We start from the raw sequence: 19,411 nt of genomic DNA on the forward strand, positions 1-19,411 counted from the left end.
GCTAACAGCAAGTTTGCTGCTTTCTGTCTTTTACATTACCATGGAAACACTTACTGATTCATATACAATTAGATGCAATTTTAACAAAAGGACTCAGATAAACAATTGGGAATATTTTTTCCAAGCAGAGATTCAGGGAATCTTTAGTGACCCAGTTTTTTCCCTCAAGGTGGTTAACTCCACCCTCAAGCACACTTTTTAACCCAATGTACATTAATTAATTATACAATTAATTAATTATAATTAATTATACAATTAATTAATTATAGTTGTTAATTATAACAAAGTAATACTTTTACACATTTTTATTGGTAACTACTCATAATAAAATAAGTAGATACCAGAGACAATGGAATACTAATTAACTGCTCTCATGTAACAACTGGATTCACTACATTTCTAGCCTCTATTCTCTTCAGCTCATCCTGAAGCAATCATACTCTGGGCCATAGAAACAGATCTTCTAAACAGATCCCCTTTTTTGCCTGTTGTCTTTCTAGAAACAGATGGAGAAAGAGGCTCAAGATCTTTTTTGCTATGCTAGGATGGCAGGATAAACTAAATAGGAGTCCTACCCAGTCTGGGATCTGCTTAAGGAGGAGTAGGGGCTTCCCTGGTGGCGCAGTGGTTGAGAATCCGCCTGCCAATGCAGGGGACACGGGTTCAAGCCCTGGTCTGGAAGGTCCCACGTGCCGCGGAGCAACTAGGCCCGTGAGCCACAACTACTGAGCCTGCGCGTCTGGAGCCTGTGCTCCGCAACAAGAGAGGCCGCGATAGTGAGAGGCTCGCGCACCGCGATGAAGAGTGGCCCCCGCTCGCCGCAACTAGAGAAAGCCCTCGCACAGAAACGAAGACCCAACACAGCCATAAATAAATGAATGAATGAATGAATGAATGAATGAATAAATAAATAAATAAATAAATTTAAGGAAGAGTAGACACAGGCTACAGAGATAACAATCTGTGAATTAGGAGATAACAATCTCTGAATTACACAACCCAGAATGCATGTCAGGACAAGAGGAGCAGGGGATCTAGAGAGGTAGGGAAGGCCTGGCAGTGAGATAGAGGAACACAGAACCACCAGGAGGCCCCAAGTAGGAAGGTTACATGGAGAAATTCTTTACACAGATGCATCTATGGATAAAGTCCAGGCTCCCAGCCATTCCTGTGAGATGAACCCCCTGCCTGGACTGCTGCCCTAGAGGATTCTGACCAATTTTTAAATAACTAGATCAGAGGCATTTTAGCTTTCAATTGATTACTTCTTATTCTGCCACCTTCCCTATGTAGTTTACTTCTTTGATCCACCCACCTGAATAGAAGTAAATCTTCTCTGAATCACAGTGTGAATGTGATTTATCCAGAACACCTAGCTTCTGTATAAGTGCTCCATTTGAGGTGTGCCCAAGAAGACTGCCTTATGGAAAAGAAGCCCTTATAGGCTGAATCAGTTTCACACTTATAGTTCTTGACTATTTAAAAAGTACCACTAATATACAAACTTGAAAAATGCGTAATACAAGCTAACATTTCCTGGTACTCACGAGGAATCAGCTACTGTGCTAAGGACTTTAATTAATTTTAATTGAGTTAATTAACTCATTTGACATATTAACATATATATCATTACTAAAGGTAACATTTAATAATTTTAAAAAGCATGTGAATCCATGGAATTCTCTTACTTGCCACGCAACATTGGGCAAGCAAGTTTGCCTCACTGACCTATAAAATGAGGAATGATAAGAATGGGTGCCTCACAGGATTTATGATGGGGACTTCATGGGATAATTCTTGTCAAATGCACAGCCTGGTACCTGCCACACAGAAGCACTTAGTAAATAACAATTACCACGATTTTTATTTCTGTGAAGACTGTATTAGGAGAACAGAGAGGAGTGAAGTTACAATTTCAAGACATGGATTTTAGCAACTTAATTAGCTATGTGACTTCCAAAAATTGTAGTGATCAGAGTTCAGTTATCTGGGCAGAACTTTGGTCAAAGCACTGCCTTAAATTTCCTTCAGGAGATCGCCGAGGTCTCATCTGCCATACCTCTCCGTACATATTCCTCCAATCCAATTTTTTGAGAAGTTATGACAGAATTATCATGGTGTTAGCTAACTTCACCAATATAAGTTTAAGAATTACATTAAAATCCCATACAAATTATAAATAGAAATGCTTTCACACATTTGGCTGACAAAGTTTTAGCTCTCTATTTCACCTCAAACTTCATGTTAGTTTTTAAAAAGATATTTCTCCAACAAAATCTGGTGCCACAAAATCACTGACATTGTTTCTAACCATTTTTCTTGACCCTACTTGACTAGCAAGGTTAAGCCAAACTTGTCTACTTCCGAAATATGGTCAGGGGTGGGGAGAATTAGATTATAGGTTATTCTCCGGAGTCCCATTCATTTCCAAGATTTTATGGTTCTACTCACTGGTCAAATGCCAGAGAAGAAGAAGACAGTGCAATTTATAGTCTGACCAGGGGGAGAGGGTCAATAAACTGAATGCATCAGGAACTAGCTAGATCTCTAGAGAAGGAATCTGGGTCCAAGTCCACTTTCTACTTCTCCATCCATCTCTGTGGTCCATGGTGGAAGGCTGGTGTGCAAATCTTGAGACAGAAGGCAGACAAATACAAAAGATATTTGTTCTTGAGTTGCACATGGTTAAAAGGAGAAACTTGAACAATCTAGGACAGGAAGGAAAGGTAGAAAGCAGCAGCCTACTGACCACTTTTGGAATGTCAGGAGGCAGAACCATGGGCAGCCAAAGCAGTGGAGATAGTGGGGAAAAGCAAATAAAACAAGAATAACAACAACAACAAATGTGGGATTTAGAATTAGACCATGTTTCCTTCAGCACTGCGATTTAAATACAAGTTTTATCTCATATAGTTGTTATGAGGACATAATGAGCTACATCATGTACAGCACCAAGTCCAGTGTCTGACAAACAGTAGGTGCTCAATATTGTACAGCTGTCCTCATTACAATGGTCACCACTCCGACTACCACTATAGACTTAGGAGCTGCTGTCCTAGCTAGCTGGTGATCTAGCTGCCAATCAGTTACCTGCTGTTCCATGACAAAGCTGTATCAGACGAACCATTACAGCAGTGGTTGTCTGTATGCCAGAATGCCATTGGTTAAAAGTTGACACATTCTGCAGGAATTTATCCTAACTAAAATAGTATCGGTCATATAAATCCCTTGACACAAAGAAGAAATTCTGTACCACGCTGCAGTGGAATGAAATCATGGATGTTAGGAATTATTATTTTCTGTATTGCATATATACATGAATATTTCACACATATTCATTTTAGAAAGTGGAATTTCTTATCTTGAATATATTTTAAACAGGATAGAGAATTAGGCACAATGGGAACGCTCTTCTATGTGAGGCTTGAAAACAATTACATATTGAAACTATGTTTTATGAAACCTTTCTTTTAAGTCACACTGGCGCCATCTCTACAATTCAGAATGAATATTTTGCAATATAAAACGAAAAAAGACCATGAAGTCACTTACTAGCAGTTTTCAAATATCATAAAGGAGAATCTACTTATCTACTGATTCGCTACCCCTGATAACTAGGAAGAAATAGGTTAAAATTTAAGCAAGGGAGATTAGTATTAGATATAAACAAAACGTCTGAACTGTGCAGGTTGTAAAACATCAGCACTTTTCCAGTAAGGAAGCTTTGGAAGCTGTAATCCTGGTGTGCATATATTCTACGCCTAGTTTCTAGTTTAATTTCTTGTTTTCCCTCACCTAACAGAGAAATGGAAAGACTTGAAGTTGACTTTCTTTATCCTTTGGCAGAAGTTCTTAGTGCTGAGATGAGGGGGAGAAAAAAAAACCAAAACAAACAAACAAACAAAAAAAACCCCACTACCACAGTCGAGCTCATTATCGGAGCTTTTGCCAGAAGGTGGCAGTGTAATTAAACAGGGCAGGGTGCCAGATGGTGGATGTCTGGTTCAAAAATGGGCTGGAGTTCTTCCGGCCTCCCCTCTGACCGTCCCTCTTACTTCTCTAACCATTTCTTCAGCTCTTTCCCACAATCTTTCCCTTATTGTTTCTCACTTTTTTCTGAAGAGCAACTTAGCTTAGCTTCCCCAATTCACATCCTCACGCATCACCCAGGATGCTCCTAGGAGAGCCAAGGAAGGCTGAAGGTAGATAATAAACACATATCATTCATACCTCCCCTGTTATGCTAAGAGCTGCATCCATAGGTTCCGGACTTCTCCCTATTCTCCACCCTTCTGATGGACTTCCGAGTTTAGGCCAAACTTGACCACAGAGCAAGGCATTTAGAGAGCTGAGACACATCACAGGCATGGCCTCCCATTAGTTATGTTTATGTGGTTACACTTAATAGTACCTTATCCAGGCTCACTGTCTTTAGTCTTTGTGCCTCTGTGATACCCCAGGCTTCCTGTAGGCTCAGACCCCTGGAGAGACTTGGTGCTTTTGGCGAGAGCATCCTTTACTTCTACTATCCATTTTCTAATATATCTTCTCAACAGATAAAACACCTCTGTTTTATCTCTTGAGAAGTTGGATAATCTCTGGAGGAGCTCCTTTAAAAATCTACGTTGGCTTTTCATTAAGACTGTGCTTTCTTTCTGACTGTATTCTTCACCAACCTAGTTAATGGCAACCAGGTCCCATTCTTGTTACCTTTATCCAGGCTTTCGCAATTCTATATGTTTAGTATTACTATTATTCAGAATATTTATACATATCTCTCCAGGCATCTTTCCCTAAGGAAAATCTCCTTGAACCTCTTCGGGTTCATCTTAGAATCTACTTTTCTCAATCTTGCTAGTAACAGTTGGATGGATCCGTGACTAACTACTCCTATACCCATGATTACGTTCATATCTTCACTCCTTCTGATAAAATTCACTACATGATTGGAATGACTGACAGAGGGACTAATAAGACCTTATTAGGTAAAAACCTATGCTGAAAGGCAGGTTTTAGTGATGGGGCTAACACCATGGGGTTGGGGAAGAAAAGAGTAGAGTTACAGGTCGGAATAAGTGTTGCTGCACACATAACCACAGCCAGTTCTATTCATGTGGAGTCTATAGATTGCAGTGTAGCTAAGGAGAGTGCTGCACAGGGCAATATGACCTTTAGTCACCAGTGACATGATAGAAAAAGTGGTTGAAACCGCATTTTGTCAATACCCAAACTAAAGAAACACCTCTCTTCTAAAGAATTCAATACCAATTCAGCATTTCTTTATCAACTGCCATGCTGTATTCCTGACATCCACTATCTGTATATGTAATAAACAATGATTTTCCCACCCAAAACAGTTTAAAATAAACTTGTAAAAAATAAGAAGATGCTAAAAAAAATGAATGGATCTTAACTATAACTCTTCTGTGATTTCCCAGAAATGAGAATTTTCCCCTAATGTTAAAGTCTCTCAAGTCTTTGAACTGTTGTTTTTGAACTTCCCAGGAAGTTTAATTACCAGCAAGTGCATCCCAGTCCACAAAGGGATACGGAAAACACAAATGACTCTCCAGTGGCAGTGTAGCACTACAGAAAGTAGAACTATAAAGGATCACAGTAGTTTATTAGCAAAGTGGTTTTCAAAAAAGCTCTTCAAAGGTACTGCAAGCGTGGGGAGTAAAGGCGCTAACTCAGTGGCTGTTTTACTGTTTTATGTATGTTTATAGATTTTTACTTATATATACCACACATATATACTTTGTTAAAAATTTATCTCTATATACCAAATATAAACATATAATTTTAAATGTTTTGTACACATTTCCTTATTTATATTAGCATATCATTTGTAAAAAGTGTTCATTGAAAATACATGTTTGAAATTCACTGATCTAGCTCATTGCCTTTATTTGACAGGTGAGTAAACCTGGCTATAGAGGGACCAGGTGGCTTCTCCAGGGACACAAAGCAAGTTAACGTAGAGTGGACCAATGGCTTTCTCAGAGAATTTCACAGTTCATGACTTTAAAGAGTAAACCTATCTGTGATCCACTCTGTGCTCCCTGGCATTAAAACATTTTTTATGTTTTAAATAATATTCAAGGTATCTTAACTACTTCTCTTCAAAGCTGTTTATCTCTAGGTGTATTATATACCAGATATGATACAAACTTAGGTAATAGGATCAAAAAAGTTTATTGCAGGTTCAGAACTCTGAACCAATCTTGAAAATAGTCACTTCCCTAAGCCAAGTCAGCGTATACTGAACAGGCAGAAAGTATGCAAATTCCATTTGTTTTCCCATTTACAAAAGCCTGTAAGATAAAAGATGTAAAAAGGAAGATTCTGTACCTTTTTCAAAGCTGACTTAAAACAGTATGAAACTTCATACGAAGTCTGAGACATAGTACTTGTTTCTTACCTGAAGCCTTACCGAGCTTGCAGAGAACAAAGTAAAACTTGCTAATGTAATTGGAAAGGTGATCTATTTATTCAGAACTGAGAAGCACTGACTTTTGCTTCTTACTTCTCTTTAATAGGGAATAGAGAACCTTATTTGCTACCAGTAGAAAATAATTACAAAAGTTTTTCAAATAGTCATTTTTCAATGCCCAACATCAGCCTTAAACTTTGTAGGCTATCATACCTATAAAAAGACAACTTCCAATTTATTTCTTCAATAGCCCAATATCTAACCAAATATTTTAGTGCATTTAGATATAGTCACAAGATGAATAATTTTACAGTCATTAAAAATGATAGTTAGATAGACAGCAGAGGGAGGCAACATGCTGAAATAAAAAGAGCACTGCTTCTGAAGTAGACTGACTTGGGTTTGATCCCAGCCCTCCCTGGCAGTTAAAGGGCCTTGTTCAAGTTATTTTATCTCTTAGGTTCATTTCTTCATCTGTAAAATATGGGTTAACAACTCCTTCCTTTCAATTTTGTTATAAGGACTAAACAAGATACTGTATGTAAAATTCTCTACGGAGTCCACATTCACAAGAGATACTCAATAAAATGAAAGCTAGAAGTATTATTATTACAAAAGTACATGCTGACATGTAAATGAAGAAGGAGAGCACAGAATTTACAACTGTTCAAGATATGTAAGTTAAGTGAAAAATGAGAATAGCTGAGGATGGGATAGTGGGGGTTATAAGTAATTTTCCCTCCAAAATATTATTGTTGCTACATCTTTTTATTCTCAATTAGAAAACTAGTAGTTTTAGTCTACTCAAATACCCTTACTATGATCATGAGGCCAAAATAAGAATTCTCAGCCAGCCCGAACTTTTATAACCTTAGGAGGAGAGAGTTAATAGAAAAGAGAAATCATTTATTGATCTGAGAAGCAACGTTATTCAGAAAATCACATCTGTACAGTATTGAAATGCTTATTTGCCATACTTTAGACACTGAGCAAATTGTTGTTTACCAGATATACAGACATCTACACATATAAAGATGTGCTACAGGGAGATCAGCTCGGTGCTTTGTGACCACCTAGAGGAGTGGGATAGGGAGGGTGGGAAGGAGACACAAGAGGGAGGAGATATGGGGATATATGCATATGTATAGCTGATTCACTTTGTTATACAGCAGAAACTAACACACCATTGTAAAGCAATTATACTCCAATAAAGGTGTTAAAAAAAAAAAAGATGTGCTAAAAGCTACCCAGTATATATTCTTGTTATATAATACTTTAAATTTATATATATTTACAATATCATATAATCAGGAAACAGATTAATTTCAAGATTATTTTAATCTTATTTTGGGAAATTAATAGAATTTTAACTATAAGTAAGCCGTGCTTTTTAAGTAGATGAATTAAGAGGAAGGGTATATAATATCATTAGGAGTTTGCCATGTAATCTCCTAATCAGATGTATACGTATACACATACACATGTATATTTCCTCTATACACCTGATGTATAATCTATGTAGATTCTACTATTTAAAAATATAAATATAACTAAATAAATGTGTGCATAGAATTTGAATGATAAAAGGGATAATAAAACAGTTAAACTAATTACAACAATTACAATCTCAGGTCAAATGATTTAGAGGTAGCAGTGATATACCTAAACAGTTATATTATTAATAAGACAGATGTAAGATTAATAACTGGGAGTTTCCGTAGTGTGCCATTAGGAATCATCAGCATAAAGAGAGACATTTATTTCTTACATAAACACCATTCTGACCCAAACACTATGCAAACTATTTAAAATTAAATGGAACAATATACACATTCATAAATCAAAATTTTTAAAAATATACTTTGAATTGTGGCCCTATTTATCTATGACAATACCTTTTATAATTTAGAATAATTAATAAAATAGAATAGTTGTGGATAAAAACAGACCATGACACTCTCGGAAGAGTAAAGGATGTCAATGTTCCTAGACTCCTGAAATGAACTAACTGTTGCCGATTGATTGAACCCTGAATTTGGAAATGTCTCCCGGCATTTTAGGCAAAAATAAGAAATAGGTTGGTTAAATACTATTTATTCACGTATAAGAGGATAGAAATCACAAGTGAATTTTATAAATTCTGATCACCCATTTATATTAGAGATTTATATTAGCTATGGTAACTAATAGAAGGTTTCTAAGTATTTCCCAGTATTTATTACTTGGCATAAAAGAGCCATACAACTTTGTTTGCAGATGCAACCTTTTCTTTAAATAAACTCAAGGAGGAATTTATTGCACATATTTATTTAAAAAATCACAAGTGATATGAGATGAAATCTGCATCTATAGTTTATTAAAACTCACAGAAATACCACTGAAGGGACAACTCTTGATTCTAGTCCCCTATAAAACACTAGTACAATAACAGCAAATGATAACCCAATCACATAAATGTGGGCTGAATTCCTTATGCAAATAATGTAAGTATTTATTTGTGTATTTGCCTGCTCACATAATTATATGTAATACATTTTACCTGCCTGCTTCCATCCTATCCCCAACACCTGCCTTCAATCATTGCTTTTAATTCTCCTGTCTGAAGGAGTATTTCCATTTCAAAAAGGTGAGCTTATTTACTTATTTACAATCAATCACTAAGATAAAGTAAAATTAACCTCTGAAACAGCCATAAAAATATTTTTGTAAATAACTATTTTAGACACAAAAATTACTTGATTGAGAAACTATTCCTTAAGGACCATGTGTGTATGACCACATCAAACAATATTAAGGAAATAGTAGAATTAAATATTGCAATAAATTGAAATTAACATACTTTTTGTTAGGATGAAAACACTAAAATTACCAAAAAACGTAATTATCAGGGAATACTATATTAACAAAATAAAACATAGGAGATTCCTGAATGATAAGCAACTTGATATACATTTAGTCTTAAATTCAAGTTGGTTCATATGATTAAAAATACATGACGTTATTAATTACGCTAACACACATGTGCTAAAAGCCAAGGTACTACTTTTAAAGACCATGGCAAAGACTGTCAACTACCAGCCTGCTTGCATCAGGCAAGAAAGATAAGAAAACACACAGCCTGATCAGGCAGTGAAAAATGACAAGTTTTCATTTTCTAAACTCCCAACGTTTTCTGCAAGTTTCCTTCCTCTTCTAAAAATTGTCACCAGATGAATTGCTATGGTCCACGTGGAGTTAAAAAAACAAAGCGTGAGCACCACTGTTTTTAAAACAGACAAAATCAGGCACAAAATAGAGAATGAAAGTGTCACCAACAGCGTGCTCTTTCTTAAAAAGCCTTAACATCACACTTAACTCTTGAACCTCCTCAGCAATTACTAACTACTCCACTATTAAGTCAATCTTAAAAGGAAAGAAGGGGAGAAGCAGGAGAGAAAAGCACGTTACCACACTCCCTCCGAAGTCCTCAGGGAACTTGTAGACCGGGATCTTGGCTTCATAATAATGCTCATTTTGGAGAAAAAAAGAAGAAAGAAAAAATCTTCTTCAAGTATTCTGATTAATACATTTCAGCTGTGTTTTGACAAAGATGGCTTGAAATATATTCCATTTCCAAAGGAGGTTGTTTGAAGAAATCCAAATTTCCCGGAGTCCAACTCCTGCCCCCAGTCCGGAACAGAGGGAGGCTTCTAAGACATAGGAGCTTTTTCCTCTTTCATACTGAATTTACTCCAGCACCGGCTGTTCTTAAGTGACAGTTTGTTTTCTGTTTTGCATGGCCAAGGGAGGAACTGGATTTTGAATCTATTCTTCATCTGGTCACAAGGGCAACCAACACAGTGAAAGAGCCACTTGATCGCATCCTTTTTGCAATTCCGCAATAAAAGGTTTAAAGGTTTCTGACACTCTAAAAGTGCTCAGGTAGAGAGAAAGGAAACGAAAATGACCGCGAGGTACAGTAACACCGCAGAGCTGTCAGTGAAGTTCCATTTCAGGGCGACCACAGGAAAGCACTCTTCTCCGGGGGGAGCCAAGAAGTCATGGAGGGAACAAAGCTCTCCACACTTGAGTTGGGCTCACTGCTGTACCTGTGAACGTAATTTCCGTTGTGTCCCCTGCTTAGAATCTGACTCCAAGCCTTTGTGAATGAGAACTATCATTCAATCTCACCAGGCAGAAACTATTCCTCAAGGGCTGTATGACGTCTGTAGGAAGGCAGTTCAAAACATCGCAGGGAAGTGAGAGAAAAAAAAAAAAAAAAAAAAGACCTGGCGCCCAGCCAGCCTCGTCAATTGCTGAAACTTACAAAGCTTCGCTGCAGATCAGCACCAGAGACCTGGAGCGTGAACCAGCCAAGCAGGCAGAAGACATCTCAAAACGTATAAAACCATTTCCTCCTCTGGGAAATGAGGAGTCTGTGTTATTCAGGGTAAGATTCCCTGAGCACCTTCAGAAGGAACACACCCCTTTTCCACAGACTTGTTTATCCTCCCTCAAAAAAAAAAAAAAAAAAAAAGTCATTTTCTCAAAGTCCGGCACTGAAAACTAAAATTTCTAGTCAAAAGCAAAGTTGAGAGGACTTGGGGAACTTAGCAGCTGTTCATTTTGATCACATTTAATGAAATGTCACGCTTTGGGTCTGGTTGTAGAGACACAAACTGCCTCTTAAGAATCCAACAGAATGTAGCAGGCAACGTTGCATCAGGTCATGCTGCGATGTTTAAACTGAAAAATCTAATGAATTGTTGCTGGACAAGTGGCTACATGTACTGAGGCTGTTTCTTTGCACAATGTTTTCTAAACCTTATTTCATTTTGAAAATCATATGCAAATTTCATTGATTTATATATACCAAGACTCTGGGTTTGCAAATTCCTGACAGCTCTTCAGTAAGGAATGAAGCTTATATCATATCACCTCAACATCTCTTATTGTGAAGACCAATCCCTGCCCCACCTCCTACATCTGAAATAAAAACTTTTCTATTATAGTAAACATAATTAAACCTACGCATTTTGAAAACAAACTTATAGTTACCAAAGGGGAAAGGTTGGGGGGAGGGATAAATTAGGAGCTTGGGATTAACATATACACACTATTGTATATAAATAGATAACCAACAAGGACCTACTGTATAGCACAGGGAACTCTACTCAATATGCTGTAATAACTTATATGGGAAAAGAATATGAAAAAGAATAAATATATGTATATGTATAACTGAATCACTTTGCTGTACACCTGAAACTAGCATGACATTGCAAATCAACTATACTCCAATAAAATTTTAAAGAACACAGAAAACACAAAACAATTCAAATTGCTTCTAAAAGAAGAGGATTTGACCTCCCTCCCCATCCCTCTAAACATTTGCACCAAGGATATATATTTCTCTGGGTGTGCCAACTTCAGTTATTTTGGATGTGAACTATCAAGTGAAAAATAATTTAAGCATTCTGATTTCTTAAATGACATTAGTTAGTACGTTGGTTCTCTAGTCTGACGTGAACTTGGTATTTATTTAGCATTTGCAGGCAGGATGTTTTAGCGCAATTGTGACCCACCCAAAGGACTTGGAAAATTAATGTAGTAAAGGCATCCCGCCAGACCTCTGGCTGCTCATTACAACAAACATTTCAGCTCGTCCCCTGGTCACACTTCAAGGTGCATTTATTATTTAGTCTCCTCTGAGTGACCCTCAGGCCTCTTCAGGTAAATACCAATAAATTGCTTGACATATAGTTATCTCCTTAAGCTTTTCAGTTTTCCTATGACTATTCAGGGACCTTCATGGATTCTTGGCTCTGTTCCATGTTTAACATGTTGCTGCCACTTTAAGGCAGGTTAATCAATCACATACTTTTAGAAATTCAAAAGAAATCTGAGGGAACTACTCATTTTTCGGAGCGAGGGGGCTTACAAAAAGAGGTTTATCTTTTTTTCTTGGAATTTTAATGTGGGGAAGAAAAAAACCCAGACTGAGTAAAAGTAACCAATTACTATTACTTATTTGAAGCACTGTTCTCTATCATGTAAGGTCCAGCAAATATCTTCTAATTGCCATTTCAGAAAGAAAATGACAGTGATCACAAAATGTAATGTCTGAATGTTGTGTGTTCCACCATCCCCCAGAAGGCTCTCTATCCCAGTGAGATTACTTAGCTCACCGGCACTCCCTTCCCTGTCACAAACACATCTTTAACCTCTTTAGGTTAGTGCTGTCCTGTGTGCTGCTCAATGTTACACGTATTCCAAGAATCTATCTCTGAAAATCCTAGCCCATTTGTTGGGTATCTCCTAAACACTGTGTAACAGTCCCATAACGACTAATATACCATCCCTGTCCCCAAAGAAACTGAGATTAAGTAGTGGGGAATCTGACAACATATGAGACTAACCAGAAGATTCAAAGCTTCTTGGATCCCTACTTCAAGGTTGCCATTACAGAAAAAGACAGATACACAATAGTACCAGGCCATGGAGATTTAAATTTTTACTTTTGCTCTTACCCCTAACATTTAAGGTAGTGACAGGGGACTTCCCTGGTGGTCCAGGGGTAAAGAATCTGACTTCCAATGCAGGAGACGCGGGTTCGATCCCTGGTTGGGGAACTAAGATCCCACATGCCAAGGGGCAACTAAGCTCGCGTGCCACAACTACTGTGCCTGTGCGCCTCAACTAGAGAGCCCGTGTGCCGCAAACTACAGAACCCACGTGCTCTGGCGCCACAACTAGAGAGAAGCCCGTACGCTGCAACGAAGAACCCGAGTACTGCAACAAAAGAGCCTACATGCCTCAACGAAGATCCCGCGTGCGGCAACTAAGACCTGACGCAGCCAAAAATAATAAATTAATTAATTAATTAATTAATTTAATAAATATTTTAAAAGTGCTTAAAAAAAGGTAGTGAAAAAATAATAATAATTTTTTAAAACCCTAATTATATTTCCTCAATATTACAGTGTTTTCTCCATCCTAAGGCAATTTTTTCACAGGGAAATTTCTTAAATAATGTTTCATATGTTGACTATCACATAATTTTCCTCTGAAAAGCTTCTCAGAATGGAGGGATATAGCACTGCCCCCAACGCCAAACATTCCTGTTAGTATACAAATATATGATAGTGTATAAGATGGCTAACGTGGATGCCTGAATCTCAGGAGAGTGGACTTTAGGAACCATGAGGCACTTGTCTGGATGGCTTTGAAGCGCATGCATTTAATCTAGAAGCTGCTGTGATTTCTAGCATTTCCCTGATGCACTAAATTGTATAGTGTTGTATAAATCTCTGTTTGACTGTTGTCACTACAACATTTCAAAGGACTGTACCACAGATGTTTATGTTCACTGAGGTCATCCAACGGTATACATTCGGTTGAATCAAACCACTGTGCAGTATGATGTTTCCTAAACTTCAGGCATCTGGACACAACCTCTACAACTCTGCCATATTGGCATCTATACCATCTATATCATTACTTACTAGATATTTTTCTTCATTGACTCACTTTTTTTAACTTAACATACATTTAAATGATAACTTTATTTGATAAATGGGTTTGATATGCTGATTACATTTTACCCCCAATACAAGTATTAATAGAAAAAAAAAAAAAAGGTCCAACTATCACCGAAAATCTCTCTCATACTAATTGGTGTCACAAGGCAATATGGGCAACACTCCTGTGGAAAGCATCAGTTGCATGCAAGTAGACTGTGTGCACCCTAAAACATGATTCCCCTCCCCTTATTCAACGGTAAGCACGACTTATGGGACTAAGGACATTTACCAAAAGCCAAGAGTTAAACATAAAACAGTAACTGAAACCAACTGAATGAACTGTTAAGGAATGATTTTACTATACAGTCCAAGTTTTTTCAGATATTATTACTTTGAAATACTCTGCCCACTTTCTAATCTTCTCTGAGTAAACTCTTATTTTCAGATTACAACAGATCTGTCATGAGCAGATTTTTGAGAACCATGCTATGATCTAACAAAATATGCAGGCCTGTTAAGTGTACTTAAATTCAGGACTGTATATATGTCAACGAACTTTTTAGGAAAAAAATGACCATGGATCTGCAGGGGTTTTTTTTGTTTGTTTTTTGTTTTTGATTACAGTTTCCTGGCATTCTACATTGTACTCTAATATTATAAAAACAAGACATTTTGAACTCTTGCAGCATTTCCTCCTTATTGAGGAATAATGTGGTATTTCCTTTATCTGGAGGGGAATCTGGAGCAGATTTTGAGCTGTTTCTATTATCTTACTACACTCACTAAGTATACATTTGGATTCAAGGACTTTTCTATAAGCATAAATGTCTTTGGAGCTAAATTCCTTAACTCCCGAGGAAAAGCTCTAAGTATTATATTTTGAAGGCTTCTGACCTTCAGGTTTCCTACCTCTTTTGTAAAATGTCAGGTTAGAACAATAATTATCATGATTGGATGTAATCCCACTTGTTTTATTTTGCTTTTGTTGCCTGTGCTTTTGGTGTCCTATCTAAAAAATCATTGCCAAGACCAATGTCAAGGAGTTTTTCCCTATTTTCTTCTAGAAATTTTACAGTTTCAGGTCTTCTATTTAAGTCTTTAATCTATTTCAAGTAAAGTTTTGTGAATGGTGTAAGATAGGGGTCCAGTTTCATTCTTTTGCATGTGGTTATCCAGTTTTCCCAACACCATTTATTGGAGAGATTATCCTTTCCCCAATGTATGTTCTTGGCTCCTTTATTGAAAATTAATTGACCAAAAATGCATGGGTAAATTTCTGGGCTCTCTATTCTGTTCCATTGATCTATGGGTCTGTTTTTATGTCAGTATCATACTGTTTTGATTACTATAGCTTTGCAGTATAGCCTGAAATCAGGAAATGTGATGCCTCCAGCTTTGTCCTTCTGTTTCAAAATTGTTTTGGCTATTAATGGTCTTTTGTAGTTCCATGTGAATGGTAGAATTGTCTTTTTTATTTATGTGAAAAATGCCATTGGAATTTTTATAGGTATTGCATTGAATCTTTACATCAAGCTAAAATGCTTCTGCACAGCAAATGAAATCATCAACGAAATTCTTTTGGGTTCTGCACCCAATTGTAAAGTGTGTGGGTGTGGGGAAGCCTTTCCCATACCAACAAGCAATTCTCTGACACCAGCAGGGTGTCTGAGAATTCAACTCAATACTGACACCACCCACCTGGAGATAATATCAGATTCCACAGGTTAAGGGCTCAGTCCCACAAGACAGCCTCCTGCCCTCTACAGATGTCAGTTGCAAGCGCAGGTTGTTACTTGTGCTTCTGAAAAACTGGTTATAAATCAGAGGTTCCCATGACCCCCTCCTTGGATCTGATTAATTTGCTAGAGTTGCTAACAAGAATTTAGGAAATTCATTTACTCACTAGATTACTGGTTTATTATAAAAGGATACAACTCAGGAACAGGCAGATGGAAAAGATGCATACATGGTACGGGGAAAGGAAACAAAGCTTCCACACTCTTTCTTCTAGAGCACCACTTGGCCCTCATCTCCCCATATTCACCAGTCCTGAAGCTCTCTGAACCCCATTCTTTCCAGTTGTTATGGAGGCTTCTTTGTTACAGTTAAGACTAATTAAATCACTGGCCTTTGAGGATTGATTCAGCCTCTAGCCCCTCTCCCTCCCAGAGGTCTGGGTGAAACTGAAAGTTCCAACCCTCTAAAGGATTGGTGGGTTCCCCTACCAACCAGTCCCCTTCCTTAAGTTACCTCATTAGCAAAACAAAAGACACCTTTATGGCCCTTACCACAGGAAATTCCAACGGTTTTAAGAGGTGTCAACCAGGAACGAGTGGAAAAAGACCTAATATATATTAGAAAGAGATTTTGGTCAGCTGAATGACCAAATATATATTTCTTATAAATCACAATATCACAAAAGTGAAAATGTAACCTATGGAATGGGAGAAGATATTTGCAAACCACATATCTGATAAAGTGTTAATATTTAAAATACATATGAAACTCATACAACTCAATAGCAAAAGAACCCAAATAATATGATTAATAAATGGGCAAAGGACCTGAGCAGACATACAAATGACTAATAGGTACATAAAAAGATGTTCAACATGATTAATCATCAGGGAATTGCAAATCAAAACCACAATAAGAAAGAACCTCACACCTATTGAGATTTTTTAAATCAAAAAGACAAGCGATAACAAATGCTAGTAAAGATGTGAAGAAAAGGGGACCCTTGTACACTCTTGGTAGGAATGTAAATCGGTGCAGCCATTATGAAAAACAGAATGGAGTTCCTCAAAAAAATCAAAAATAGAACTACCATGTGATCCAGCAATTCCACTTCTAGGTATTTATCCAAAGGAAAGAAACCAGTTTCTCAAGGAGATATCTGCACTTCCATGTTCATTGCAGCATTATTCACAATAGCCAGGATTTGGAAGCAACCTAAGTGTCCCCCAATGGATGAGTAAAGATTATATGATATATATATCATAGATCATATAGTATATATATCATACATATGTAGTGTGTGTATATATATATATATATTTATATATTTATAGATATGTAAAATGCAATATTAATCAGCCATGAGAAAGAAGGAAATCCTGCCATTTGTGACAACATGGATGAACCCAGAGGACATTATGCTAACTGAATAAGCCAGAGAAAGACAAATACTGTATGATCTCACTTATATGTGGAATCTAAAAGAAAAAAAAAAAGTCAAAATCATAGAAACAGAGTGTAGAATGGTAATATGGGTGAGGGGAGAATGAAGAGATGCTGGTCAAAGTGTACAAACCTTCAGTTATAAGAAGAATAAGTTCAGTGAATCTAACATACCACACCGTGACTATAGTTAACACTGATTGTAAACTTGCAGTTTTCTAAAAGAGTAGGTATTAAGTATTATCACCACAAAAAATGGTAACTATGTAAGGTGATAGATGTGTTCATTAACCTGATTGTGGTAATCATTTCACAATATATACAAATATTAAATCATCATGTTGTACACTTCAAATACACATAATTTTATTTGCCAATTATACCTCAATAAAGCTGGGGGGAAAAAAGAAAAGAAGAAAGATTGACAATATTTTGTAAAGTATAATATCAAGAAGCTAGAAAGATAACAGCTAATTATACTTTAACAGTAGAATAAAAGAAAAATAAAATAAAAAACAAAGATAAGAGTATAAAACAATGACATAAAAAAGAAAATCATCGAAGCCGAAAGCTGGTTCCTTGTAAAGAATAATAAATTGACGAACACCTAGTAATGCTGATAAAGAACTGATCTGAGAAAACACGAATTATCAGTGTCAGTTCTATAGACATAAAAAATTAATGAAAATGTATTATGAACAGCTTTATGCCAATAAATTTGAAAATTTTAAGCAACATGGAAAAATTCCTTGAAAAACACAACCAACAAAATTGACAAAACAAATGGAAAAACTAAATCATTCTACACTGATTAGAGATTGAGTCTGCATTGAAAAATTAATTTAAAACAATAAAGCTGTCATAAATTAAAAAAAAATAATAATTACTACTATTTACTAATTACCTAATAAGTACATTATATACTTTCTTATTTATTCATCACAGCTACCCTGCAAATTAGGGGTGATAATTTTATGAATAAAGAAAGCTAGTGATTTGTTCAAAGTCACATCACTGGTGGTAGAAAAAGTAATTGGATCCAGATGTATCTGCTGTGTGTGCACGTGCGCGCGCGCGCGCGCGTGTGTGTGTGTGTGTGTGTGTGTGTGTTTAGTTATGAGAAAGGGGAGTGGGTTGGGGAGGGAGAAGAGAGGGAGATTAAAAGTTGCTATTATGTTCTTGGGAATTGTTTTTAAGACATCCACCCTCTTCAGCTGGACAGCAGCAATAAATAAATATCCATTGTAAATGGTGTATGTGTGCATGTTACTGGCATAACAATGGACATATTTAACAGCCAGTAAATTCTAGATTTTCAAGATATCCAGGATTAAACAATCTAAGTTCACCGTCCTTTTTTCTAATTTTTAGATTCATAATGAGGGTATATATGACAAGATCACAAGCCTGTTAGCTGTAAAGTGGGATAAGGTCTTTAGTCATACTCCTAGCATGGGTAAGGGTGGTTTGCTGTTACCTACACGACACATGGCATTTTGATTGCCTCATTAAGTAATACTGGCTAACAAATGATCATTTTAAAAGGTAACAATATGTGAGACCTCTGATAAGGTATAGATTTCAACGGTTGTCAACAAATTATATTGTCAGTTAAAAGGTGCAGAAAACTAGTTTTTAAAACTAGTATCAACATTTTTGCCTGGGATCAGTAATGTTGACAGGATATGCACTTTATAATTGGCTTTGAGAACTTTGCACTAATTCAAAACACTGGATCAAAAAAACCCCAAAACCCACATTGTATGGATCAAGTAAGTTGTTTAAAGTTTCGTAAGTGCTATTGTATTTCCTTTATATTCTAACCCCCTCTTCTCCTTTCACTCTTCATGGTCTTCTTAATTCTCAAATTACATGTATCTTTGTAAATGTAACCTCATTTTAATTAAATATTTAAATGGTATTAAAGAGATGCATTCAAATAGCTCATCAGACGGTGGTGAGAATAGGATCCTCCAACTCCTGTCTGGATCCCTGACTCTGGTTCATAGATGAGGCTGAGGCCTAGAAGGATGATGGTGGCTGTGGGTGCCTGGGGAGGGCTTGTGCGCTGGGGGGGTGGCTATAGTGTGGTCAGTGCCCAGCAGGTATTTTATTTGAATAAAAATATTCAAATATTCAAAATATTCAAAATATTCAAAATCACTGTTTATTTGAAACAGTGACCCTAAATGTCACTGTAAGACTGTTTCCTCCTAGGTAGTTTGTGTTTTCTAGGGATGGGTGTAAATCTGCCTGCTAGCGTTCCGATGTGCACAACAGAAGGGAAGTGGAGGTC

General features: G+C 36.8%; 1 protein-coding gene across 10 annotated transcripts in view; it reads right to left on the minus strand.

The window, feature by feature from the left end:
- Window positions 1-19,411, minus strand: part of LOC103002367 (cAMP-specific 3',5'-cyclic phosphodiesterase 4D) — a 723,774-nt gene that overhangs the window by 276,580 nt on the left and 427,783 nt on the right. The window contains exon 1 of one of the 10 annotated variants that reach the window (XM_007176080.3): window positions 9,881-10,583. The exons of the other annotated variants lie outside the window; for them this stretch is intronic. Within the exon in view, the coding sequence (XP_007176142.1) occupies window positions 9,881-9,945 (65 nt within the window). The 5' untranslated portion in view covers window positions 9,946-10,583. Of the gene's footprint in view, window positions 1-9,880; window positions 10,584-19,411 lie in introns of those variants that run through there. 10 annotated transcript variants of the gene reach the window in all.

The sequence above is a fragment of the Balaenoptera acutorostrata genome, chromosome 2 (assembly GCF_949987535.1).
Source record: "Balaenoptera acutorostrata chromosome 2, mBalAcu1.1, whole genome shotgun sequence".
NCBI lineage: Eukaryota > Metazoa > Chordata > Mammalia > Artiodactyla > Balaenopteridae > Balaenoptera > Balaenoptera acutorostrata.